At 48.5% G+C, this 24,384-nt stretch overlaps 9 protein-coding genes across 17 annotated transcripts in view; 5 read left to right on the top strand and 4 right to left on the bottom strand.

The window, feature by feature from the left end:
• Window positions 1-20: 20 nt before the first annotated feature.
• TERG_03342 (uncharacterized protein) lies at window positions 21-2,434 on the bottom strand. Of its 2 annotated transcripts, XM_047749555.1 has the most exons (4): window positions 1,943-2,434; window positions 1,787-1,854; window positions 1,121-1,711; window positions 21-1,060 (listed from the first exon to the last, which is right to left on the bottom strand). In XM_047749555.1, the coding sequence occupies exons 1-4, from the start codon at window positions 2,217-2,219 to the stop codon at window positions 59-61; spliced, it is 1,938 nt and encodes a 645-aa protein (XP_047605913.1). In that variant the 5' UTR covers window positions 2,220-2,434; the 3' UTR covers window positions 21-58. The 2 variants fall into 2 exon arrangements, with proteins under 2 accessions (XP_047605913.1, XP_003236297.1); XM_003236249.2 differs by having other exon boundaries at window positions 21-1,711.
• A 2,328-nt stretch (window positions 2,435-4,762) lies between these two features.
• TERG_03340 (uncharacterized protein) lies at window positions 4,763-5,951 on the top strand (the record flags this gene model as incomplete). Its single annotated transcript, XM_003236247.1, has 6 exons — window positions 4,763-4,836; window positions 4,892-5,011; window positions 5,071-5,436; window positions 5,493-5,636; window positions 5,702-5,856; window positions 5,914-5,951. 6 exons carry the CDS (start codon window positions 4,763-4,765, stop codon window positions 5,949-5,951), a joined length of 897 nt encoding a protein of 298 aa, XP_003236295.1.
• A 303-nt stretch (window positions 5,952-6,254) lies between these two features.
• Window positions 6,255-7,388, bottom strand: TERG_03339 (alternative oxidase, mitochondrial; the record flags this gene model as incomplete). The annotated part of the gene is made up of 2 exons (XM_003236246.1): window positions 6,255-7,059; window positions 7,120-7,388. 2 exons carry the CDS (start codon window positions 7,386-7,388, stop codon window positions 6,255-6,257), a joined length of 1,074 nt encoding a protein of 357 aa, XP_003236294.1.
• A 774-nt stretch (window positions 7,389-8,162) lies between these two features.
• TERG_03338 (uncharacterized protein) lies at window positions 8,163-8,672 on the bottom strand (the record flags this gene model as incomplete). The annotated part of the gene is made up of 5 exons (XM_003236245.1): window positions 8,163-8,312; window positions 8,369-8,438; window positions 8,498-8,510; window positions 8,570-8,600; window positions 8,661-8,672. 5 exons carry the CDS (start codon window positions 8,670-8,672, stop codon window positions 8,163-8,165), a joined length of 276 nt encoding a protein of 91 aa, XP_003236293.1.
• A 169-nt stretch (window positions 8,673-8,841) lies between these two features.
• On the top strand, window positions 8,842-11,047 carry TERG_03337 (uncharacterized protein). The gene is made up of 2 exons (XM_047748070.1): window positions 8,842-9,260; window positions 9,353-11,047. The coding sequence occupies exon 2, from the start codon at window positions 9,373-9,375 to the stop codon at window positions 9,919-9,921; it is 549 nt and encodes a 182-aa protein (XP_047604044.1). The 5' UTR covers window positions 8,842-9,260; window positions 9,353-9,372; the 3' UTR covers window positions 9,922-11,047.
• Window positions 11,048-11,145: 98 nt separating this feature from the next.
• On the top strand, window positions 11,146-14,930 carry TERG_03336 (uncharacterized protein). 8 transcript variants are annotated; one of them, XM_003236243.2, is made up of 4 exons: window positions 11,146-11,500; window positions 11,589-11,638; window positions 11,712-11,835; window positions 11,895-14,930. In XM_003236243.2, the coding sequence occupies exons 1-4, from the start codon at window positions 11,333-11,335 to the stop codon at window positions 12,558-12,560; spliced, it is 1,008 nt and encodes a 335-aa protein (XP_003236291.1). In that variant the 5' UTR covers window positions 11,146-11,332; the 3' UTR covers window positions 12,561-14,930. The 8 variants fall into 8 exon arrangements, with proteins under 8 accessions (XP_003236291.1, XP_047605911.1, XP_047605910.1 ...); XM_047749554.1 differs by having other exon boundaries at window positions 11,235-11,500; window positions 11,589-11,658; XM_047749553.1 differs by having other exon boundaries at window positions 11,712-14,930.
• Window positions 14,931-14,995: 65 nt separating this feature from the next.
• TERG_03335 (uncharacterized protein) lies at window positions 14,996-17,844 on the top strand. The gene has a single exon (XM_003236242.2). The coding sequence runs from the start codon at window positions 15,867-15,869 to the stop codon at window positions 17,502-17,504; it is 1,638 nt and encodes a 545-aa protein (XP_003236290.1). The 5' UTR covers window positions 14,996-15,866; the 3' UTR covers window positions 17,505-17,844.
• A 49-nt stretch (window positions 17,845-17,893) lies between these two features.
• TERG_03334 (uncharacterized protein) lies at window positions 17,894-22,284 on the top strand (the record flags this gene model as incomplete). The annotated part of the gene is made up of 1 exon (XM_003236241.2): window positions 17,894-22,284. One exon carries the CDS (start codon window positions 17,894-17,896, stop codon window positions 21,626-21,628), a length of 3,735 nt encoding a protein of 1,244 aa, XP_003236289.1. The 3' UTR covers window positions 21,629-22,284.
• Window positions 22,285-23,095: 811 nt separating this feature from the next.
• The window catches only part of TERG_03333 (uncharacterized protein), a gene marked incomplete at both ends in the record, with an annotated part of 1,890 nt that continues 601 nt past the window's right edge, over window positions 23,096-24,384 (bottom strand). The window contains one exon of the mRNA XM_047748069.1: window positions 23,096-24,384. Coding sequence (XP_047604043.1) covers window positions 23,096-24,384 — 1,289 coding nt within the window.

The raw sequence follows: 24,384 nt of genomic DNA, 5'->3' as shown, positions 1-24,384 counted from the left end.
TCCATGTAGCTATAAGGAGATTTTATTTTAATCTTTATTAACTAGGTTGACATTATGATTAACACTTCAGTCTAATGCCAGCCCGAAGCTCCGAGCCCCTGACTTCAAACATGACCTGGACTCCAACGAATAGCGTTGCACACGCTGCAGCAAGGAACGCGAGGCCGGAATAAGAGCCGACAATGCCGTGTATTAGGCCCTTCAGTCCGTCCAAACCAACGGCAAACCCGACGAGATTCGCTGCCATCATTGGGAGGATATTCCCCACTGCTCCAATACCACAGAGCACACGGTATGCATTTGGATGTGATTGCCATTTCTTCGCAGGGAAGAGCATGGTACAGATAACTTCTGGAAGGACGAATAGCGTGATAAGCCAGCCCCACATGAGCAGTCGGAGGTTGATGTCATGCCAGATAGCAACAAAAGTAAAAACAGCAAGGAAGTTCATCACACCGCGGGCTTTAGAGAGTAAAGACGGTTTACTATCACTAGGACTGCTTGTGCCAGATCTAGGTCGCCCACCTCCACCGAGAGGAATGTACATGTACCGTACAACCCACCTATTAAACGACCGGTGCCAGCCGCGCCAGAACGCGAGGGCAGAGTAGTTGTTGGACATGCACCGGACCATGTTTTCTGGAGGGTCGATGCCGTCGACTAATGCCCACAAGCGGAAGAACCGCCAGGGGATAAGTAGCTTCAGCCAGATAATGTGTAAGTTGAAGTACCCCAGCATGCTGAGCTGGAAGGGCGTATACACCGACCAGTCAGGAGAGGATTTGGAGATTGCGACGACATATATGTAATGGAGAACCAGCTCCATTGACAGCAGGGTAAGCAGGAAGCGTACCCCATAAAGAACGGTGCGAGATCGGGTGAGGGAAGCGGGAGAGTAGTGTTGCTGGTTGATATAATCGTTGAAGGTAAGGATTGGTCCGGCAAGGTAGAGAGGCGAGTAAAGAATATAAGCTACGTAATTTTGTAGATTATACGTGGCAGGCGGAGCGGGCATCGATACGCGGTCACGCTCTGATAACGCAGAAGGATCAACTTGTTTCTTCTCGGGAGTCAGTCGTCTTGGTCTTGCTGAAGATTTGGAATTCCAAAAGGTACGTACCTCTGCAGGGCTTCCGGATCGATAATCCAGACTCCAGTAATAGTCCATGTTAAAACTTATTAGTCGGAGGACTGTAATTTTAAATAGCACCTCCCATCTTGGAACAATTCCTCCAATACAATCCACCCACTTGGCCCAGGTTACAAAAGAAGAATCGGTATTGGGGGAGAGTATTTTCGCAAGGTCCACAAGTGGATATCCGTGAAGCAGTTCGTTTGAAAAGAGGATACCAATGTTGAAGATCCATGTTGCAACAGGTATCTGGGCTCGTTGGAGCCTGGTCGCAATCAAATAGTTGATCCAAAGAATAGCCAAGATCTTGAATGCGGATACGCCGTGCAGTGCTAGGATAAGTATTATCCCAAAGACGTAGTCAAATGTCACTCGCTGCTTTAGTCGAGCCTCTGTATCCGCAGCAGAGCCCTCAGGCTTATCGTCATCCTTTGCTTTTCCGCCGGTCGGGGGGGCAGTTGATATCTTTGCGGGGGAGAGATGTTCGTAAACTCGACGGAGACAAGGATGAAAGACCAAAAGTAAGGTCATATAAGGAATGTTATCGCGAAACGTGGAGTATTGGGAATCTGAGTTGTCCTGCAATTGGTAGCAACATGTCAGAAACCTAGGTACGGTAGATAAGAGAGTAATGCTCTGGCGGACACGACTCACAACTTTACGGCCCGGTATCCAGCCTGGATCCAACAACTTAGAATAGCTTGAGTACGTAGGATGAGTTGCTATATTCCGAAGGACGCCATCAGGGGTTGGTTAGTAGTTGTACGCCGGCCATCCCCTTTAAAGCTGGATATTCTGGTGAAGGCTCACGTTGTGAAATATCAATTACCGCCTTGAACATCAGCGGTACTATCGTAAGGAAGGCGAGGTAGTAAAAGTAAAATTCAACTGTATTCCATCTCGAAGGAGGCGCTCCGGCTTTCACGGACTCCAACCTCTTCCCGTCCGCGTCACTTGAACTCGATCCAGGGGCAGCATCATGTGAAGACGTGGTGACGGCCTTGATAGGGGTCGTGGAGGAGACTGTAAAACGAGTGTCGAGGGTATCCAGAGAGTACAACCTCCGCAACCAGCGAATGACCCCCATAGCGGCGCTGGAATAGGAGAACAGCGAGTGTTCTTCAAGGCTCGCCTTATCGTGTGTCAAACATGAGCGGCGGATAACTAGTGATGAATGATTGGCTACAGCGCTTGCAAGGATGTGGCGCTTAACGCGCTTATGCTTGGGGAGTGTGATTATATAATAAAGCTCCTGCTTGATATACAAGAGTGGGAGCTAAAAACTCCTTCCGTAGGAGAATAATTATTATATAGTACATTATTTTAATTTCTTACATGATTACCAAGATTGGTTATTTAAATAAGTTGATATTGATTTTATGGCGATGATGACTCACAAAACTAAGTGCCGACTGTATGAGGTGCCAATCAATTATATGAACTCCCCTTCCATTGCATCTCAAAGTCAAATAAATGTTCCTGGTGGTCCAAGTCTAAAAGGTTTATTAGCGTAACGAAGGCTCTCATAATGGGAAAGAAGAAAGCAGCCACAAGGAAGAGACGCCAGTGCCTCTGGATCAAGGGTGATCAGCCAGTTTGATATTTGAATCGATCTTCGCTTCTGGATATTTTCAACATGCATACTAGTCACCAGCACTGCGTAGAAGTATCGACCCTCACTGGTGGTTTTCGCGTTGCCACCCTACCCCGGCTTGCATACAAATCATACATTATGCCCCCTGAAGACGAGATTTACAATGTTTCTCAAACGACTTGTGCTCACTCCTCTAACTCGGTGTTGTTCAATATGGGAATCTCAAGGGCGGCTGGGGCCCCGATGTTTGTATCTGCCGCATTCTTGTTTGCTGCAAGTGCTGCAGACATGGAGGTACTCATGTCTGGAGTGATATCTTTCAGCTCCTCTTCGTTGCTGGCGTTCACCATTGCGGTAATATTAGAGATGACGAGGTTTCTAATGTTCTGAGTCATTGAATATCTCGGCGGGACGGAAGTTGTGGATTTAATTAAGAGCGCTGAAATTCCTTCATTCGACTTTGAATTAGCAATCTCATCGTCGTCGATGTCACTTTCGTATGATATCGGTCTGGTTTCTAGTGGGGGCTCGAAGAAAAAGATCGGTAAAGGGAGTAATTAGAGGACCGTCGGCTATACAAATAGGGCTGTTCTGCCCTCGTTTCTTAATAGTAATGGCCTGAAGGACTTCCGCCCTTATAATTCCCGGGTAGCTATATCTTTAAACTGTAAGCTTAGTTCGAGACACGTTAACAGCAAGAGCTACCTTTATATCTCTCTTAAATTTCCGAATCCTCTGTCTCGCGACCTTATTGTGAGTTTGTGATTTCCCCATTTCTATAACTAGGGTTGGCCATTTGGTTGTCTGGCCTCCGGGAAGATGACGTGGCTAGACGGCGTAGTAAGGCTCCCTATGCTCGATGGTGGCAGAGCCAGTGGTAATGAGATATGCATGATACCTTATTCCCATGGTCATTTCATCTTTAAGCCAACGTGTGACTACTTGATGCGCTTTAGTGACCATTTTTGCAATTAGGATTCTGGATTTCGGGAAAAATTTCTTTTCTTAATTCCCTATTGTATGGTGTCGAGGAGGATAAAGCTCTCTGCAACGTCACAAAATACGCAGTACTCGCCGCTTCCATTGGCGATAGAACGGGCTGCAGCTTCTATCTTATAAGCTTCTATCATATTTAGAGACTGGTATATCCTTCAGCAAACAGCTCAGGGCAGCTTCGGCCTCACTTCCCTGCGGTAGCAATTTTCTGATCTGAATCGCGGCTGCCGCAGGAAAACGCCCATGCTTTGGGGCTGCATTTTCGTCTTCTCCCTTCTCTTTTCATTATTTTTGAGGAACGAGAAATGCACTTCCGCTTGCACTCGGCTTATTGTGTATATATAGGTAAGTATGCAGGATATAATATGCTTTTGTTCGCGCCTTCATAGCCAAGCATATAGTCAGATGATGTCACGCATTCAAGCTTCGGAGTGGCGGCAGGAACAGCATCCTCTTTGCGTCCAAGAAGCCATCGTGCGTCAAGGAGCCTCCTGCTTTCCAGCAGAAACTGATACTGGGCGGTTATGCCCTCGGTGGAGATAAGTGAGTTGGACATACGAGCCTTTGTGAAATCGTGGAATTTAACATGAATTTCGAACCTTACCAGAAAAAAGTCTAGTGATTGGTCAGAATTCACTCCCCAGATTAGTTAACAAGTTAACTAGTTAGTCGCGATGTGCCCACTTAAGCGCAACGCAGACTAGTTTGGCCCGTTTCATATTTGATATTGATATCAGTTAGAACAGAAACCTGGATAGACACTGGTAAGGTTACAGATGTATGAGAATATCACATAGTGCATTCTGTTTTAGATTATATTGTCTAGCTTCCTTGTACTAACATGTCGGATAGTTATGATCTCATTTCTGATGTCACCGACTATGGCTATAAATATAAGGAGAGAAACCGCCATCACGGAACCAGTATAAATACAAATGTGGTCTCGCAATTTCACCCGAGGCCTTCTAAATCGCCATCCACTCAGTATTTTACAGATACATCGAGGAATTCCACAGATTAAAGGAATCCCTAACGTCAAAATGACATCTTCTAAAGCTGGCATTGGCGGCGCTTTCCAGCCAATAAAGGAGAAACAAGCACAAAATCAGCCAGGGTATGTGACTTCGTCAAATATACTATTTGTAAGTAGTACTAACCAATTCCCCTAGGCTGGAGAAGGATCTAGCCCCTACGAGTGAATCGACCAAGCTTGAGGGAGCCCACGGATTTGTTGAGTATGTTGGCAGTGGTAAACTAGAGGACAAAAAGGCCATCGTTACAGGGGGCGAGTATGTAGCTAGCACATTCTCTCCTTGCAGATGCAAATATACTAACTAGGCCTTCATAGTTCTGGCATCGGCAGGTCTGTGGCCATCCTTATGGCCCGCGAAGGAGCAGATGTCACCATAATTTACCTGCGTGAAGAGCAGGAAGACGCTGAGGTAACAGCCGAAGCGATTAGAAAAGAAGGAAGAGAATGTCTTCTATACCCTGGAAATCTCACTGACGAACCAACCTGTAAATACGCGGTAGCTGAGCACGTCAAGAAATTTGGCCGCATCGATATCTTGGTCAACAACGCATCGAGACAGTTTCTATGCAAGGACTTTACAACGATCAACCTCAATACTGTAAAGGATACCTTTGAGTCCAACATTCTGCAAATGATTACTATGTGCAAATATGCTGTGCCGCATATGGAAAAGGGAAGCTCGTAAGTTGCTACATTCTATGTCAGGTCTGTTGCGGTGGATTAACTCAAGTTGAAAGGATCATAAACACCTCTTCTGTCACCGCATTCCGGGGTTCGGGATCCCTTATTGATTATGCTTCCACTAAGGGAGCTATCATCAGCTTCACTAAGTCGTTGGCTAAAAACTTGATGCCAAAGGGTATCAGAGTAAATGCAGTTGCGTTAGTACCATCTTTACTATCATTCTTTCTCACGCAGAATGGCAGTTTTAACATGTTCTGTCTAGTCCCGGCCCGGTTCACACACCTATCCAGCCTGCCTCGCGACCAGCTGAACAAATGGAAGGATTTGGATCCGGCTCTCAAATCGGTCGGCCCGGCCAGCCAAGTGAGGTCGCTCCAAGTTTCATATTCTTGGCGAGCAAGGAAGCCTCGCTCTACTGTGAGTCCTGTCATAAGATAGCAGTTAAGTCATCAACGTGCTGACGGAGGGATATAGATGGTCAAGTTTTGCACCCATACCCGCTGGGGGATTAAAGCAAGGTAATGGCATCGGGTGCGTGGTGGGACACCCTTCAAAGAAAGTATGAGCATATTAGCAAGTCTGTCCAAGAAAAGAAGCAAAAGAAATAGGAAAGGAGTGTTATGAAATGAATTAAAAATAATGCGCTAAATATTGAACGCTTGGTAGACTCCGCTTTTTCGGAATGGAGAATTTCCGTAGACCCAAAACTCCGAGCATCATACCCGTAGAAATACAGTCACAAAGCTCTGGCGGCGTCAAAAAAAGTCCCTAAGTAATACGACAAAGGCGAGCAGTAAAAATGGATTGAAGGACGCCTAGATGACATCCTGTCGGTCCCAACCGGTAGGTTTGACAATTTCGGCAGATTTAGTAGGATGAGGCTTTTCCGGATTCTCATACTTGGCAGCATAAGGATTGGGATCGATCTTTTGGTTCAGATTAGCCAGTGTATGGTTGACCTCTCGGTGTTTGGCCTCATCAGCCCTGATATAGTAGAGCAAGTCAACCATTTTCTGGTTTCCTTTTGGCATGTTCCAGTATTTAATGGCAATATCTGGCGCCGGCAAATCTGTCCAAGCCGGTAGTTTACCGGCTTCCAAGTCCTTTATGGCATGTGTGTATGTCAAAACAGCTTCTTCTTCTAGGTAACCAACGAATCGATGGCACGTTCGTGGCGAGATAAGGTAGGAGAGGAAGAAACCGTTGAAGAAAACGCCTTGAGCGCCGAGTACCATGAGCCTCATAAACCAGCCTGGTTCAGCAAGTTTGAGGAAGGTAAGAAGATGCATGCGTTCGTTGTATGCTTCTTCGAGAAGTGTCTCAATCCAGCCATTGTCACGTTTCATCTTCCTTAAGCTGTGAAGGTGCCGAAGCATTCCGCCAACCATTCCAGGGACGCCTGCCACTGTCTCCAGGAAAACAAAGCGGATAAGCCATTTTCGTTCGTTCATCTGGAAGTGCTTGGATGGTGCTGGTTCGCCTGGTTTTGGGTGTCTATAGCCGGTAGCCAGGTCAGTTCCCCATCGTAGCAGACGTACGGTACCCAGGGCAACCCAGTCCGACCAGTTTTTTGTCTCTCTATGGGCGACTATGATATCTTTCATTTGTTTTTGGGTGAAGCTAAACGTTACGTTAGTTGTCATGTCCTGTTATGAGTATTTTAAGGGAGTTTTGTCTTACACAGGGTGTTCGAATGCCGACTCAGTCTCGACTATTCGTTTTGTTTGTTTTGGTGCAGCAAAGAACTCCTTTAGCCTTGCTGGGGAGGTAATAGAGAAGTTTCGTCCCTGGTCATGGCTATTCTGGCTATAGATTGAAGCCGAGTTTCCTCGCAACCCAATATCCAATATTGAGGGCCTGAAGCCACTGTTTAGGCACTTTCGAAAGAGGAGTCTTGCGCTAGAACCCTGGACGAGGGCTCTGAAGGGGGCAGGTGTTGGTGCGTGCATTGAAGCAACAGCGGATAGTAGAAAACAAAGGCGTAGTGGTAAAAATCAGTAGTAACTGCAGTAATCTTATGCTGGAGAGAAGGATACCAAGGTATCAAATTGGCTTCTTCCAGGAACTGCTGCCCCTTGTTGTTATATATAAGATTCTTCGAGCCCGCAACGAACCAAAGAATAACAAAAAGTGATGATGTCATAAGGAGTAACCTTATTACCTAAGCAGTAACTAGCTCCGAAAAGACCCGCATTGTTCAGCCACTTTAAACGCGCTGCGAAGGGCCGGGGGACCTTTACCGCCAGTTTTTACACAAAAAGCACAGAGAAGAGACAGGCGGCGGTAAAGGTCAGCAATGCTCTTAGCGACAAAGAAAAAGCGAGTAAACGAGGGAAAAGTCGGCAGCTGTGCACTGGAACTTGGGGTGAATATTTCTCGATTGTTATGACTCTTCCTGGCACTTCCGAGAGATCCCGGGCGATTCAGCCAGAGAATGCTATCAATTCGCTAGTTAGCTCAGCCCTCTGGTTCAGCGCCAGAAAATTTCTGCTACTTCAGATGATCCATCGGACATAATCTTCTCATAGCCTTTTGTCTAGCCTCAGATTCGATCGGAGGATACGTACACGTACTCCGTACTCCGTTAAGCTCCCAAATCCTTTTACTGGACAGCCAAAGGTAGCCTCGGTCACTATTCTGTCACAGCCAACCACACTATCTTCGCAGAGTAAAACCTGGGTTTGAAAGTAGGACAAATCCAACTCTCGGGCCGAGTGTCCCTTTTACCGAACAACCTGGAACTTCGTCTCGCCCTCCTTGAGCTCGATATCGGTCTTATCAACTCCGTCTACCCGTGCGTGGCTTGGGCCTGAAGAGATGTCTTTCATCAGCTTGCCAAGGGGCTCCTCTTCTCCCTGAGCCTCGCCCTGGACCTGTTTACGTGGTTAGTCCAGGTGCAATGGTATGTTGTGCACAATTAAGAACGCACAGATCCTTGGGCGGTGTTTCTGCACCAGCCTGTTATCCCATAGCTGTTGGCTCGTCTCTGAGTGAAGTCGCTGAACTGTACGTCAGCTGCAGCAAGGACGATCAAATCTACTATTAAGATTGGCCATACCGGAAACAAACGCCTTTTGGAGTGGACCTGTTAGTTCGTTTGCTCTCGTATCTCAAATTATGTTCAACATACCTTGGACGAGCCCGTAAACCTCGAACGCTATCTAAGGCAATTAATATGTTGTTAGCTGGGATAATTAAGCACATGTAAAACTCCAACTCACTCTCTTAGCCATTATACGTATAGTCAGCGGATCACAGCGTGCGCCTTTTTATACGTTTGACTGGCTGTCTCGAGCTGATAGGAGGTTGGTTCTATCTTGTCGTTGCACTGGGCATCAATATGCAGTCATAGACAGGCACGTGATTTTTAATTTTTAATTTTTTAGTTTATTTTATTTTATGTATTTTTGGCAGAGCAGCCAGTTAACTTCTGGGCGTAGTAACTACGGAGTAAATTATCGACCTTTCGACATTATCCAAATCATACTAACCTCGGCCCTGAAAAGTCATCATAGTAATTAAATATTCAGCTTCTCTGGTGTGTTTTATGGTCCAATTACAAGCGCCATTTTATTAAGTTTGGCCAATAGCGTTAATTTCATTTCAACCAATGATAGCGCGCATTAGCGATAGTGACTGGTTAAGAGGCCCGCCGCAGAACTGCACAAATTGTTGCCTGTTATGATCCTGGTCAGAGCAGCGCCTGAAGTAGCGTCTCCCAGAATATATCATTACGCAGTGAATTTATCATACACAGATATCACGAGTGCAGTAAACTCAACCATATACTGCACTAGTTTCAATTTCGTTTCCACGATCATGTATGTGTTGTTCTACCTTGTGCCTATCAATCGCCCCTTTGCAAGCCAAAATGATATAATTTTTGTGCATGAGAACTAATTAACGGGTCAAGTAACGGCCACTACGTGCGAAATGGGTGAAATCGGAGAGTATTGGGAAGAGAACAGAGCGTACAAGAAACGCAAGTTGGAACGCCGGAAAAATAACCCTCCAAAACAGCGATGCTTCGATTGGATGATTACTAGCGGCATCAGCTATGCCAAAAACCGATCCTCCTTCAAAACATACCGTCATATTAGACCAGTGACACTAGCTTCTGGCACTGGCGCACGTGTTATCGGTGTTGGAAGTGTTGAGTTAAAGGTTCCAAGGTCTCCAGATAACCCAGAGGTTAATACACTCGTACTGGACGATGTTTTACATATCCCTGGTGCCATTTGCAATGGATTTAGCCCCCAGCTACTTGGGGGCTCTACATCTTTTGGAGAACCCCTTCAGGGATACGACGATGATAATCAACCATCTTACTATGCTACTACCTTCTGTGGATTATGGAGACTTGTACTCAACGGAAATCCTGAGGGAGAAACTCAGCTGGCTGAAGCCCGGAAAAATGGTTCAATCTTTACTTTAAGCGTATATATTAACGAGGAAGATGAGGAGCATATATTCGGCAATTAGTCCCAATGCAAATACAGTGGTTGATCTACCTTTCATTCGTTTGATCGACTAGTCAAGTCTGAGACTACATATCTGCTTGCGTCTTTCAACTTCGCATAGATATGCTATGTCCCAGTGCCTGAAGCCGCTACTAGCCTCTCAAGTTCTTATGAGTATACCTACACCCACCCGAGTTACCCTACCCCCATTAGATGGCCGTGCCATTATGGCCCATCATTCAAATTCCCCCCCTTCCTGAATGTGTTGGCCGTGGATTCTCATAGAATACCCATTTCGTTACTCGGCAAATTTTTTGCCAAAAATATATAACTAGCTATCCTCGCCAATCAGCCGGCTTTTCTTTTTGTCTCGACAGTTTGATATTTCTACACGCGGTGACTTGTGAATTTGCCTTCTACATTCACTGCTGTTTGCGCAAGTAGACAATAAACGCTCGAGATGGCGACCTGAGGTTTATACGAGAATAAAGAGGCTGAAAATATTGTTGAAAAGTAGCTGCAACTTTATGAATAGATACACGCCACCCATAACTCAAGCATTACAGGTCAAAAAAAATTGTGTTGCTTGAAACAAGTTGCCATCCTGAGATGGCCTCTGCGGCTGATATAAACTGATGTTGGATAATCGTACTTTTAGTAGGTAGGCCCACCTTTCACTATTTATCCCAGATTCTGTTCATACAGTAAGGCATGCGCGCCTATTCTTTACAGCACACCTTTATCGGCATAGTATTCAAGCGGCTCGGCCCGCAAATTGTGGGGAACGCGCCAAAGATTCCTTCTCGAGTCACCTTTCAACTTGCTGCCTTGAAGTTCATTTAAAAATGAAAGATGAAATAAACATTGGTTATTTTAGGCACTCTTGAAAGAGAAATGGGAGTTTATTGTATCTCATTCACGGTATAGCATTGCTTAATCCTTGAGGTAGGTGACTTCCGTAACCAGTGGACAGATAATCCGTAGTTGTACTTGTATGTGAAGAGCAGGATATGATTCCTTTAGAATAGAAGAATTTTAAACCAAATTAAAGCATAATTAATTTATCGAAGGAAAATTAACTAAATATTTTGGGTGCCCCAGGCAGACGTCAGGCGTGCGAGAAGACAATTCTGACCAGGCGTCACTCCGTAGGCGACAAGATCATGCCTCGTCTTGCCTTTCACTGCGTTCGGATGGCAGCTGAGTAAGCCGGATGTGGGAGTATTGATATACCGAGAAGGTATTACGTAATAAGAACTACGAAAAAAGTTCCAGAAGGAAAAAGGGAAAGTAAAAAGAAAAAAAAACATCGAAAGCCGTTTTGGCCAAAGCGATTTGTTTTTATCCAGAGCTTGAAACTCCTGCGTTAGAGCTTTTTGGTGTTTCTCCATTCGTTTGTTTCAAAACTGTTTGTTTATGTTTCCCCGGTTACCATGGACTTGAACCCCAAATATGACGGCTATGACTTCCCGTTCCAGTCCGCCACTCCACAGGATGGTCACCCCGGACACTTGACCGGTCAACAGATAGCTGCAGTCCAACAGCTACGGATGCTGCTGGAGGCTGAGGGATATACAGAACGTCTTGACACCTTAACATTGGTACGGCAGTACAAAATTTAGTGGGAAAGAAACGGTAAACACTAAGTGATGAACAACACTGGCTAATCAGTACGTGGCGGGATGATAGCTACGATTCCTCCGTGCTCGGAAGTTCGACGTTAATCTGTCGAAGCAGATGTAAGGCTAAGGATATTCTGGTCTGTCTATAGATAGATTAGCTTGGAGAGAACATTCCGCTGACCGCCTACAGGTTCGTTGACTGTGAGAAGTGGCGGAAAGAAATCAAGCTCGACGAGCTCGTCCCTGTCTGGGACTATCCTGAGAAACCCGAGATCTCCAAGTACTATAAGCAATTCTACCATAAAACGGATAAGGTTCGAACCTCGGGACACAGACTAGTTCTCATGGTTAATATCTAACGAACTTTTTCTAGGATGGCCGCCCTATCTATATCGAGACACTTGGCGGCATTGACCTAACAGCCATGTACAAGATTACCACCGCCGAGCGTATGCTTACCAACCTTGCCGTCGAGTACGAACGTGTGTCTGATCCCCGCCTTCCTGCTTGCTCCCGAAAGGCCGGCTCCCTTGTCGAAACCAGCTGTAGCATCATGGATCTCAAAGGCGTTACCCTCACGAAGGTGCCTTCGGTGTATTCCTACGTCCGTCAGGTTTCTGTAGTCTCTCAAAACTACTATCCTGAACGACTAGGGAAATTGTATTTGATTAATGCGCCATGGGGTTTCTCTACTGTCTGGAGTGTGGTCAAGGGCTGGCTTGATCCCGTCACTGTTGGAAAGATTCACATTTTGGGTTCTGGATATAAGACGGAATTGCTTAAGCAAGTTCCTGCCGAGAATCTACCAAAGGAATTCGGCGGCTCCTGTGAATGCGAAGGGGGTTGCATGAACTCTGATGCTGGCCCCTGGCATGACCCACAATGGGTTAGACCACCAAAATGGCAAAAGAAAGAAGAGGGAAATGAGACAGAAACAAAGGAGAATGAGACTGCCACTGCTATTACTTCCGAGAAACAGGATACTTCCGAGACAACTGGCACCGAACCCACTGCGGCAGCTCCTGTTGCCGGGGCTTAGAGGGCTAACATATTTGTTAGAGTTTCGTATATAGATTGTATTATCCAATAGAGACCATATTTCAGGGGATACGGAGATCCGGGCAACCACAAATCTAACCATTGTTATACCTATTATAATGTACTAGGCATACCTTCAATAAAACATAAATTTATTCACAGTGGGTTTTCCGCGCCCTTATTTGACAAGTTATGACGACATATCAGGGAATATTAATTATTACCAGACAGCGATCAGGACCTCTTGTATATCCTGCTTTATCCAACCCACGAAAATCGAAATCTTTATCACTCTAAAGGAAAATTATCAGGAACAATCAAATCAAGCCTTTTAACTGCAGCCTATGATTATTTCGAGTGATGTACGGGATTATATGCGTGTCTCCAACGAAACTGCACGAAATGGGCGTATTTTCCCTCACTTAGCCGAGTAAAAGTACACTGAGTATACGGACTGATCCTAGGACAACTAGCAGATATGTTTATTGGGTATTTGTACCTTACGAAATACTTCTTAGCAATAATGTTCTGCCCCTTTCCAACCTGGCCTTGTTGAAATTTTTAAGTTTGTACTAATGCAAGTCAGTGGAGAAAAGACTTTCTCCTGTGCAACCAGACGCGTCTACGCGGCAACCTTAAAGCTTAAATATCAAGGCACAGGGGTAGGCATGGACTTGGTGATACATGGCTTGAGATGCATGCAGATATGCAGAAACTAGCGAGAACCTGGGATTAAGAGGTGCTAGGAAATAATGCACCAAGAAGCACTCATTTGTTTTTCATATACTCTGCCATCATTCTGACCATTTATGGCAAACCTTACCTGTCAACTGGCCTCGACATTTCCGTACTACCTTGACGATTAAATGGTATGCTAAGTATAGGAAGTTGAAATGTGCACTCAAATTGAGATCGAGTAAAATTATCCAAGCAGTCACTTAATTTTTATCACCTCGTTGTAACACGTTGGATGGGAAACAAAATTTTTCCGTCATAGTAATTTTTTGGGCGGTTGTACTGACGCAGAAACTACCACATAACTTAACACTGTAGCAAGGACTTGTATTTAATTGTCAATTCACCATCATGAATGAACATTTAAGGAACATTATTGAATCGATATTACTGGCGAGTTGCACATAGATGGGATCCTTCGTCGGGAAATCAAAGAAACCATCTCACCTACCTGCAGTCCTTGAGTCCGAGAAGAGTTATAGGTAGATTATCGCATAATTTACTAGTAACAGGAGTACCTGATCTTCATTTTCATCAAAGTTTTGTATAGTTTGAAAACTCATTGCGTGCCCTATGAAAGAAAATGGAAACTTCGTTCCTTGAGGAAAAAAGGTTTGAAGGTAAGAGACCAAACATACCGTAAACAAAACACTTTTTTCAGTTTGTTGAAGATATTAGCTACAAAGTAAGTATCCCCAGAAGATTAAGGTATACTCGAAGCATTATCTCGTTTAGTATTCAGTGTATATTGCTGTCATGATATGATTGGAACTTTTGTCACCGACTATAATCATGTTAATAAATCCTGTTTATGTAGGCGGTTCTTAGCTTTGGAATTTCGGTTTGACATAATTTCATTTTTTAGAGCGTACGTATTTCTAGAAGAACGTAATCTCAAGGATCTAAGGGAGTATTAGTTAGTTAATTACTCCCATGCAAAAGATGAACTAAGAAAGGCTGGTTGTCTGTAGAAGTAAAATTATAAACATTTAGCAAGTGTAGGTTGAATTTGGGTGAATGTTAACTGCCTGGGACTGGCAATGATTTGACCATGTTAAAACAGTATTTTAAGGCAGACTTTTACATCCCATGTATCAAATGCGCGGCCAGACAATCCTCCACTTATACCAATGCACCGCAAGCGGTAAACCCTTTGTGAGAAGCCAACTTGGGCCCAAAGAGTTATCTATTTACTCCTGGCTGTAATCACCAACAGCTGGCCAGGAACCATGCCGAGTTCCTGGCCCTTCAAGTGCAACTAAGTATACACCTGATGGCATAGCAAGACGACACAGCTGACCTAGTGGAACTGAAGGGTATCGGAGGCCTAAATAAGCTATATGGGGCAATCAATCACCGATGTTGGCCTCTTTGCTAGGCTGCCACGAATAAAGCTCACTAGAACAGTTTCATTCGGCCCATAGAGAGTGTTCTTCAAACTTCGGAAAAGATGTCAACCGTCTAGACGCGTTCTAAGCATCCTCTTAGGATTATGCGGGTGCTGTGGAATAATACGACCCCAGATGCGCACCGTCTCCTTGTCGGGACGATAGTTACTCTAGGGGAACCCGATAATCGCCCCCAAATGTTCGTCTAAGGGCATTCTTATGTTTTCGTGTGTTCCTTGTGCGGCAGCAACTGGCGAAAGGGTCCGGAGAGGGCGCTCTCGATACGCCTGAGATAGACCCCCCCGGCCGCGCTCAGAAGCCTTACCGACGATGACAGCATTCAAGGCGACGGTTTCTTCTCGCTGGCCACCAGGTACCATACAGGTTCAATTCGGCTCTGCAATTTGCTCGCCTGTTTCCGGATCGTAGGCAGCCACCGACTCGTTACACGCAAAAGCAGGGACTCGACAGCTTTTGTTTCCTGTCATCAATAGCGCCCATCTACATTTGCCAACGGATACATATATTTCATATCCAACGCGAGCACGAGACGAGCCCTCGGATACTACAGGGAGTTTACTTAATGCACACGACGGATATGAAGTGCTGTCGATCGCCCCGTTTATAAGTCCAAAAATGCGTGGCCAAAGCCTGGCGGCGAGAAGGGGACATCCATCCAGGATGCATGCAGTGTGGCTACAACAATGAATGGCCTTACAGTTCGCCAGGTCGCTCGGCCTCTGATGCATCCGCAATATGGCTATTCCCGGCCTAGGAAGAGAGTAATTTCGCCCTTCTCACAAAGCCTAGTTATTCTGACTATCGGATATCAACAAACTCACTATCGGATTCAACAACAGAAGAATACGGAGGTTGGCCAATAGAGTGGATTGCCCCTGAAACCGCCAACCTGAAACTAAATATTTAGTGACCTGATTACTTTTTTTCGTCTTCCCTCTCCTTCGACAAGGATATGCACTGATGTGTTTGAGATTTTGCCTGTACGTACTATGAACAACTGGCATGGATAGGAGATTGGCCGTCCTTTCTGGCTTTACTCCTTTTGGTGATTTGTTTTGGTCGAGAGAGATTCATCCCGTTGTTCGCCATCACACGCCGTGGAATTGTTGTTTGTTGACAGACAAAGCAAGACAGACAAGAGAGAGAGACGACAAAGACGGAAAATGAGCGAAGCTATTGATATACCGACTGCTGATTCTCAGGGTGTTGCCCGTGAGTTGTCTCGGTCTCCCTCTCTGTCGCCGACGCCAGCGATATCCTCCTGTCCATCGCCGGTCCGCACTTTTTCGACCGTCTCGTCCATTTCGAACTTCTCAGGCGATGCCAGGTCGTCGGTGCTCTCCTCTACCTCGGCGGGCTCCCGCAGGAGAGGCTACATCCGTCCTCAAGGTGCCACGTTTGCAGAGTCGGCGAAGAACCGGGAGAGCGTGATGAGCCTGGGGAGCATCGCCCATCTGCAGTACTACTTTGCTCGGACGGGGCTGCTGGATGGGAAAGGCGCTCAGATGGCCAAAGCGAAGAAGAAGCCTACGGACACTGAAATACCGAAGCTCACGCTGAGCCAGGAAGTACATCTGGACGGGGATCTGGTCCAGAGTCCCATCGAGGCGTTCGGGGAGTTTGGGGGAATGGACGATGACGCTGGCGCATGGGATGAATACGAACATGAACCTCTCATGCTGCCACCGACTGTGAGCACATACAGCATAAAGACGCATTATATACCGCCGCCACCGGATCTGAACGCCCTGAGACATGATCTACAGAATGCCCTGGAGAAGGCGAGAGACGTCTTGACGGCAAGCAAGGACGAACTTGCAGCCCAGAAGCTGGCAGCGAGTGAACTCGCTACCAAGGAGGACGGCAGTAACCTACCTGAGATAGAGGTAGATGAAGACGCGAGTAATAAGAACGACGACGACAACAGCAGCAATCATAATAATAATGACAAGGACGAGCAGAAGGAGACGCCGTCAAAGAAGCAGCCCAAGGGCTGGGATGAGATACAAGGGATGCACATACTCGACCTGGTCACTCTGGCCATACGTGCAGCGCGAATCTACTATACGGCCCACGAACACCCAGAGCGTCTGGCTCAGATCAAGAGTGAAAAGGAAATCAGGGCCGAGCTTCTATCAGTACTCGAGGTTCTAAAGAGATGGGCGTCCCGGTCGTTCGCCGGTGGACTCAGAGATAAGGAGCGGTCGTCCATCCTCGACTGGATCGATGGCATTGGCCGCATGCTCGAGCAAGAACGCAAGATAGAAGCAGGAGAGCGCCACAAGCGCAAGAGCTGGACATGGACAAGCGGCGATTGGACCGGCCACGAGCGTGAGAGGGAGTATCAATTCCTGCAGAACCTGACCCCCCCAGCCGTCACTCCGCTGCCGGCCTGGGATCCCGTCGACAGCAGCGAGGACAGCAAACAGGAGCTGCCCACGCCCTTCCTGGCCCGTCTACGGGACGGCCGGGACCTGGTACGCTTTCACAATGAGGCCGTCAAGTTGTCATACCGGCCCTTTGGTGCGATTAAGACGTTCCACGACGACGTGAACAAGCCATACCGGATGGCAGATAACCTCCGCTTCTGGGTCAAGGCGGCCGAGATACGCTGGGAGCTGCGTCTGGAGGTCGATGTGATGGCAATCGTGACCGGAGACAAGCCGGAGGCCTGGAAAGGCTTCGATGCTGCCATCCTCCAGTGGTGCCGGACGGTGAGGGAGGAAGTAATGCAGGATTGGAGTTCCCGCGAGGAGGAGCCTGCAGTAAAGTCTCCCTCGACTCTGTCTCCATACGGATGATTGCGGGTCTTTTCTTTTCTTCTTCTTCTTATTCTGTTTTCTCTTCTCCGTCTTATTTGTTTCTTTTCTGTCCGGAATGTATATCTGGATGCATATACAATAGTATAATATCAAGGCTAATGTAACGAGACATGAATCCCCATTGGTACCACGTCGTACAGTCCATGTCCCTGTCCATGGATGCCAGGATGCATCTGCAATTGAACTGCCGGTCTTGCACCATCATATGCCTCTGCGGCATCGTCCTCTGGTCATCCCTCTCTACACGGGCGAGTATAAGGGGGCCAGGGTGGTATACACCTACCCACCCCCTGATGTAGTGGTAAATTGGTAGGCAAGCCAGCACGGTGTCGAGCCGGAATAGGACCCATCGCCCCGGGAGAAGAAGCATGCCGAAATGCCAGGAACCCAAGAGCCACAGCGTAAACAGGGAAAAAGGGCGTGTAGAGGCTGCCGTCGTCGCCGTCGTGGGCAGAGTGCAATTTCCAGGGGTTGCTAGCAAATGTTCCAGGAGCGACATCACCAACTTGCTCGCCAACTTCACCAACACCAGCATCAGCCGCAGCGTCAGCACCAGGACAACAGCCACAACAGCATCAGCTACGAGCAGAGACATCTTCGCGGTATCGGTACAAGGGCTAGGACGACATGGCCTGTCGCTGCTGAGCCGGACGAGCGAGCCGCAGTCGAGAGAGACGAGAAGGACGCCAGTATCAGCCACGCCAGCAGCTGGACGGGACGACGTATCAATGCCCCCAGGCGTCTCGGGGCCTGGCAACAGATCTGGCACTGCTGCAGCAGACTCAAGGGGCACTTCAGCGTCGCCGTCGAGCGCTGTTGACTCGATATTTCTTCCCAAGCGGGCGTCTGCTGCCTTTACTGCTGCCCAACGCATCGCTTCCTGGTCACCGTCGACCCGAGATACGCCTGGAGTAGCGCCGGCCTTTGCTGCTGCAACAGCCAGAACAACATACACTGCTACGATAAACACCGAGAGAGACGCGGCTACAGAGCACAAGGGGAGACAGTCCATCCTTCGACGCCTGTCGCCCAGTCTCGCGGCGCGCGTGAAGCTGCTGGACGGGGCTTCAAGCAAGTCTGACACTGCGTCGGCTCGAAGCCAGTCCAAGAGCCCGGTGGGGAAAATACCGGCCTCCCAGCTGCAGGAGCTCGAACGACAGAACGTCGACCTCTCCATCCGGGTGCAGCGGCGCGGACGGGCGTGGAGCGGTGGACTGAGTGCGCCGCACCGGGAGCAGGACTCTGGCCGCACACACTCGCAGACAAGCCCCGTTGAGCCAGAAGCCAACGACGAAGCCGAACGAGACGCAGCAACAGCAACAGCAACAACAGCAGCCGCACCAGTTCTAGTTCCAGTACAAGTCCCGGTACCAGTGGTAGACCATAGGATCCTCCCTACTGTGGAGGAAAAGGACGCGTTTATTGATACTGATATACATTTGAGTACCATGGGGACGGCGGGAATGAGCCACGGGGCGACGATAGATGCTGCCGACTCTGACATCCCTCCGCCGCCGCCGCCGAAGGACACGCCGCCGTTAGGACACTCGAGCACCGGGTCAAACGCTTCAGAGTCGTACTTTAACCCTCTCGGCCTCAACAGACCGGACTCCATATACTCCTTTTCCCGGGCATCTTTCAGCAACCAACTCTCACAGCTCACGTCCATCAGCCTACCACAGCCAGCTGCCCTCGAGGAGAGCATAGCGTCGATATCGAGTGCCCCGGCCGCCGTGCGAGCTCTCAGCGGTGCTGCAGACCAGATTCAGAAATGGACAAACAAAGCGTCGGAGGTGTTGGGGGGACTCGAGGCCGAAGATGACGTCGAATGGGCTGCCGCTGGAGGCAGAGAAGGCCTGGACGATGTTGACAAGGCCGTCTCCAAGTTCGAATGTCTGATCAATGTATATGTCAAAGCGATTGAGGAGGTCCAGGTCCGCGAGGACATTGCAGAGGTTGGCTCCGAATCGCTGAATAACATTGTCACACAGATGGAACAGACCATTCAGAATTGGGGGAAAGTAGGCGCTCTGCTACATGGAGTCAAGGAACAGGTCGAACTGGCAATGGAATGGGAGGAGCTATGGAACGCTGTACTCGGAGACGTCGGCTTAGAGATTGACAACCTGTCGAGAATGATATTTGAAATGGAGGAAAAGAGACACAAGTCCGTCATGGTCATGGAGATGGATAATGAACCAACGACAGGCCTAGATATCAATGAGCTTGAGACCATTGTCGAAGAGACACCGTCAAATATACCTACAAACCCACGGCTTAATTTTGCACCCTTCATGTCTTCTGGTACGCAGACACCAGGAACAGGGAACCAGCAGGATGAATCAAGCTTGCTAGCCTTGTTTGCACGGATGCAGCCCCTTCGGGCATCCCTTGACTTCTTACCCATGAGACTGTCTATGTTCCAGTCCAGAGCCAAAGATATCTTCCCCAGCGCCTGCGAAGAACTTGAAGACCGAAGACTCCGTCTCGAACAGGGTTACAAGAAACTGGAAACAGACTCTGAGGCTCTCAGACGCGAATTGGCTGAGGATAGATGGGTAATCGTGTTTAGAAACGCAGGCAAACAGGCACACAAGATGTGCGAATCTGTCGAAAGGAGCGTCTTGAAGCTGCGTGAAGCCATCGAGGGAGGCATACAACATAACAATCCTACCGCGCTTGCTAAGCGTGCTGAGAACTTTGAAGCAAAGAAAGTGCACTACGGATCGGCTATTGAACGGGTGCTTTCTATCATTCAGAAGGGCATCAATGACAGACTGACTGTCAATGGTGAGATTATCCGGCTTCTTGCCGACCTGACGGCGAGGTTTGATGCGCTGCAGGCCAGTGTACATGCCATGGACGCACTGTTGGACGAGCTCAACAGTCGACAACTACGAGATTCTGTCTCGAGCATTCTTACTCTCGACAGCCCTGCAGGCCGAAGCATCGGTACTCCTGGAAGCTCTCCTGCTTCGTCCGTTATCGTATCAAACGGCAACACCAATGGTAGCACGGCTAACATTAACAACCACACCATGATACAAGATACCAGCAGGCGAAGTAGCGTTGCAGGTGGTGGCAGCACCACCTCTAGGGGTACTGCAGCAAAGCTCAAACGCCATTCTGCTCTGCCTGGCCCAACTTCTACCAGCATTGGACATACACCTCGCAAACCGTCTATTCCGCGAGCAGTCAGCACACCTAAGATAACCACTACCAATCACTCCGGACGTCCCGCATCACGGACAGGATTGGTAGATCCCTTGACTGTCCTCACATATTCAAACTACGTCCCTGACGGTAGACCGCGGTGGAACGCAACATACAACACCAAAGACCTCGTTGTAGGCCACGTCTACAAACCACAAAACCCTCCTCCTGCATCATCATCATCAAACAGAAATCTCCCTGTCCCCATCTCTTCTCGTTCACCTCGCCCATCCCACAGCCAGTCCACTTATTCCTCTGGCCTTCGCAGCCCCCTCAGCCGCGAATCCTCTTCCACCCCCGCTTCTGGGAGACCATCAAGCCGCCTTCACCGTGGCGTAACAACAGACCGTGGCTCCCTGGAGCCCGGTACCAGCCATGCTCATGGAACTGCCCCATCACCATCCCCCTCCCCCTCACCCAGACCATCAGTGTTTGATCCTCCTCCCTACAGCAAATTGCGCAAACAAGCTGCCGTTGCAGCATCATCCGCTTCTTCCACCACTACCACCGCAACAGCAAGGCCGGCATCAAGACTAATGCCCCCTACTCCCATTCGAAGGGCAAAGACGCCCGTACCAAGCGTCCCTGCTCCAACACCAGTGTCTAAGCTAGCTACATCTCCTAAACCAGCACTAGCTACTGCCCCAAGAAGTAGACAGAGTTATGCTGGTGTTCCTAGCTCTCGGACCAGTTTTATGCCAACCAACGATGGCCCCGGGACTAAAAAGTCTGCTGGACCTCCACCTGCTGTTGCCCGTCCAGGGACTTCTCTTGGTCACTCCAGCCGTCGAAGCAGCATGCTTCCTCTCCCTAGAACAGGAGTAGCCGGTCGATCCGGACGTGAGAGTGCCACAGGCACTCGAAAAGACGAAAGACCGCCATGGAGGTAAAGCTGGCCCTTCGTCGGGCAAGCAAAGTAAGAAGCATGATTGAATTCTGGCGCTGGAGCAGAATCCGGAACTGGCAAACGGTTGCAATTGTCCACATTTGTCCTCTTCCCTCCAATTTACTTTTCTATCTCCTTTTAATCATTTCCATGTCCTGCTACTTTTTACCTTTCGATTTGATATCTCCTCTTCTCTCCCACAGTGTTTTGGTCTTCAATTTGGCCGTTTCGTTTCTCTTTCCATTTGCTTGCTTGATAAGGATCCTCTCCGTCAATTTTCCGTTCCTATTCTATTTTCGAGTTAGCCATACTTTCTCTGTTTTTCTCTACTTCCTCTCACCTTCACGTCACTACTAGCGCTCCTCTACCTTTCACCCCATTCATCCTAGCAAACACATCTCCCTATCCGCCTACTACCTCTTTCCCGACCAGACTGTGCTTATCATCTTCGTACTGTTTGATTGACCCAGTCGAACCCATCAAGAGCTCGAGTTCCACTAGTCCAGTGCAGAAGAGTGCTTCATCTCATTTTCATCGATCTACTCTCACACCTGTCTTCTCAAAATGTATCTTGATACTTTCACACAATACCCATTCGGCACTTTTTCTCTCCATCCAATTTGCCTGCCTGCCTTCTTGCTGCCTGCGTACATTAGATCGTGCTGTACTATATTCATAATACTAGTGTAATAAGTGTATATTTCTCGCTCCAAAAAAAACAGAAGAACAGTATTTACAAAGAAGGGGGGGGTGACAAAAAGACAAAGAAAATGCAGCCTGGCCCGTTAGAAGGCCAACGGCCCCGGGCCAGCCAGGTTAGAACCTAAACGCGAGTGCCAGAACCAGAATACCAAGAAAGGATAGATGGGAAAGCATAGGGGGTAGAGGGTAGAAGTGGGCGTGGGTGGGTGTAGGAAAGGGGGAGGAGATCTTTTTTATACGGTTTTTTTCTTTTCTGAATTCTTGTTAACCAAGTCAACCAATCAACTAACCAACCACCCGCCGGCCGACCAGGGGATTTAACCAGAGTGTATATAAGGAGAGGAAATGGGAAAAAGGGGACGAAGAAAGGAAAAACGGGAAGTGGTACAGGGGCGTTAAAAGCATAAACATGAACATAAAGATGAATAAACAGACATAACAAAGGGAGGCGAGGTGTAGTCAGACCGAGAGGAAGCTGTAAACACGTATACGCGAGCAGATTTGAGGAAGCGAGGATAAGCAGTGAAGCGAATCAAGGAGACAGTTAATGGAGCTATAGGTGTAAGTGTATATCAGCAGGCGACTAAGAGAGAGAGCGAAAAAGAAAGAAAGCAAAGAAGACTAACCACCAACCAACTGGTAAGGTATTTGTATAGGTCGTAATGCGTGGTATCCGCGGCAAGATATAGCGTGGCATTAGGGTCGTTAGAAGAAGAATGAAGCATGAGAAAGAAACGCCGGTTAGTCGTTGACAGTTTGTATCTGGCCGTCATCGGAAATCTAGCTGGAAAGCTCTCCACTTGCCGCCTACGACGCCGCACCTGGGACATCCGTGGCCCTGTCTACCGTCATGCTTGCCATTGGCGTGAATGCTCGAGTGGTTGGACATTGTCGTGTTGGTGCTGTTGCTGCGCGCCAGCCTGTTTACGGCAGAGCTACCTCCGGATCGAGGGCTGCTAGTGGGACCAAGGTTGAGAACGGAAATACCCATTGCACCGACAGTGGAGGAAGAAGACGGAGGAGAACCTGCAGAGGAATGCATGGAGAGAGATAGGGCAGGAACACAGTCTCTGCAGACGCCACAGATGCATTCTGTGCAGGCGAAGCAGTCCCGGATAGCTTTTGGACGGGAGCAAGATGCGCAGTAGATGTGGATGTGCAGATCCTTGTCCCTAGAGATGGAGACGTTGGAGGTCGAGCTCGAGGCGGAGGTGGAGGTGAAAGGAGCCGGGTTTGAGAGACGGTGGCGTGGATGGAGCGGGTGGAGCGGGTGGTGAGCATGAGAGTGTGGGTGCGGGTAGATGTTGTGCTGCTGCTGTGGGTAAGAGGTGACCGGCCTGGGAGGGGAAAGATAAGGCTTGGTGACATCCATGCTCGACTCAATAGAGGGGAACGGCTCGAGGTCAGTGTCTCGATCGCGGTGAAAAGGTGGTGGAGTCTGTGACTTTTGCAACGGGGAAGCGGTGTACGGTGTTGGCTGGAGCGGGTGAGAGGTGGCGGCAGCTGGCTGAGAGGTGATGGAGGTGGAGTTTTGGTTGGAGGTTGGCGGCGACTGAAACGCTGGGGGAACCGACGAGCGATGCTTGATGTTTGCCAGTGAATTAAGCGACGGGGAGTGAGGCTGGAACGAAGACGACGAGGTTGGGGGAGGCGACTGGGGCACCGGGGTGATGTCTCGATCGTCAACTTCCGTGGCCGAGGTGGCAGCTTCGATCAGGTCCTCCCATCGCTTGCCCTGGACCCAGGCGGCGGCCGTCTGCGGCTCGGCGGAGAGAGCTTTGCGCTCGTTGAGCGACCGGCGACGGGTGATGTCTCTAAAGTCCTTAAAGTCCTTGGAGCGGTTGCGGTCGTGCTTGGCCTTACGGGCCGAATGCGAGTGCGTAAGCGACCCTTTCCGAGACCGTTGGATCTTCTGGTTGCGGTTGATGGGTGGCAGAGTCGACGAGCGGCCTGGCGGAGAGTGGGTATGATGCGGATGCAGAATGGACGGCAGCAGCTCTCGCTGCCGTGGATGAAAGGAATCCCTCAAGTCACGGATGGGCGGCAGCTCGACCGACC

This window comes from Trichophyton rubrum, assembly GCF_000151425.1.
Source record: "Trichophyton rubrum CBS 118892 genomic scaffold supercont2.3, whole genome shotgun sequence".
In the NCBI taxonomy this organism is placed as follows: domain Eukaryota; kingdom Fungi; phylum Ascomycota; class Eurotiomycetes; order Onygenales; family Arthrodermataceae; genus Trichophyton; species Trichophyton rubrum.
This window is presented reverse-complemented; position numbering and strand designations above follow the sequence as displayed.

What these genes read in the sequence shown, in the direction of transcription:
- TERG_03342 (XM_003236249.2), bottom strand. Translation starts at nt 2,219, where the DNA reads ATGGGGGTCATTCGCTGGTTGCGGAGGTTGTACTCTCTGGATACCCTC. An exon ending in GGTAATTGATATTTCACAAC is followed by an intron (nt 1,855 to 1,942) that starts GTGAGCCTTCAC and finishes TTCGGAATATAG; the next exon opens with CAACTCATCCTACGTACTCA. An exon ending in GGATACCGGGCCGTAAAGTT is followed by an intron (nt 1,712 to 1,786) that starts GTGAGTCGTGTC and finishes TACCAATTGCAG; the next exon opens with GACAACTCAGATTCCCAATA.
- TERG_03337 (XM_047748070.1), top strand. Translation starts at nt 9,373, where the DNA reads ATGGGTGAAATCGGAGAGTATTGGGAAGAGAACAGAGCGTACAAGAAA.
- TERG_03336 (XM_003236243.2), top strand. Translation starts at nt 11,333, where the DNA reads ATGGACTTGAACCCCAAATATGACGGCTATGACTTCCCGTTCCAGTCC. An exon ending in GTCTTGACACCTTAACATTG is followed by an intron (nt 11,501 to 11,588) that starts GTACGGCAGTAC and finishes GCGGGATGATAG; the next exon opens with CTACGATTCCTCCGTGCTCG. An exon ending in GTTAATCTGTCGAAGCAGAT is followed by an intron (nt 11,639 to 11,711) that starts GTAAGGCTAAGG and finishes GACCGCCTACAG; the next exon opens with GTTCGTTGACTGTGAGAAGT.
- TERG_03335 (XM_003236242.2), top strand. Translation starts at nt 15,867, where the DNA reads ATGAGCGAAGCTATTGATATACCGACTGCTGATTCTCAGGGTGTTGCC.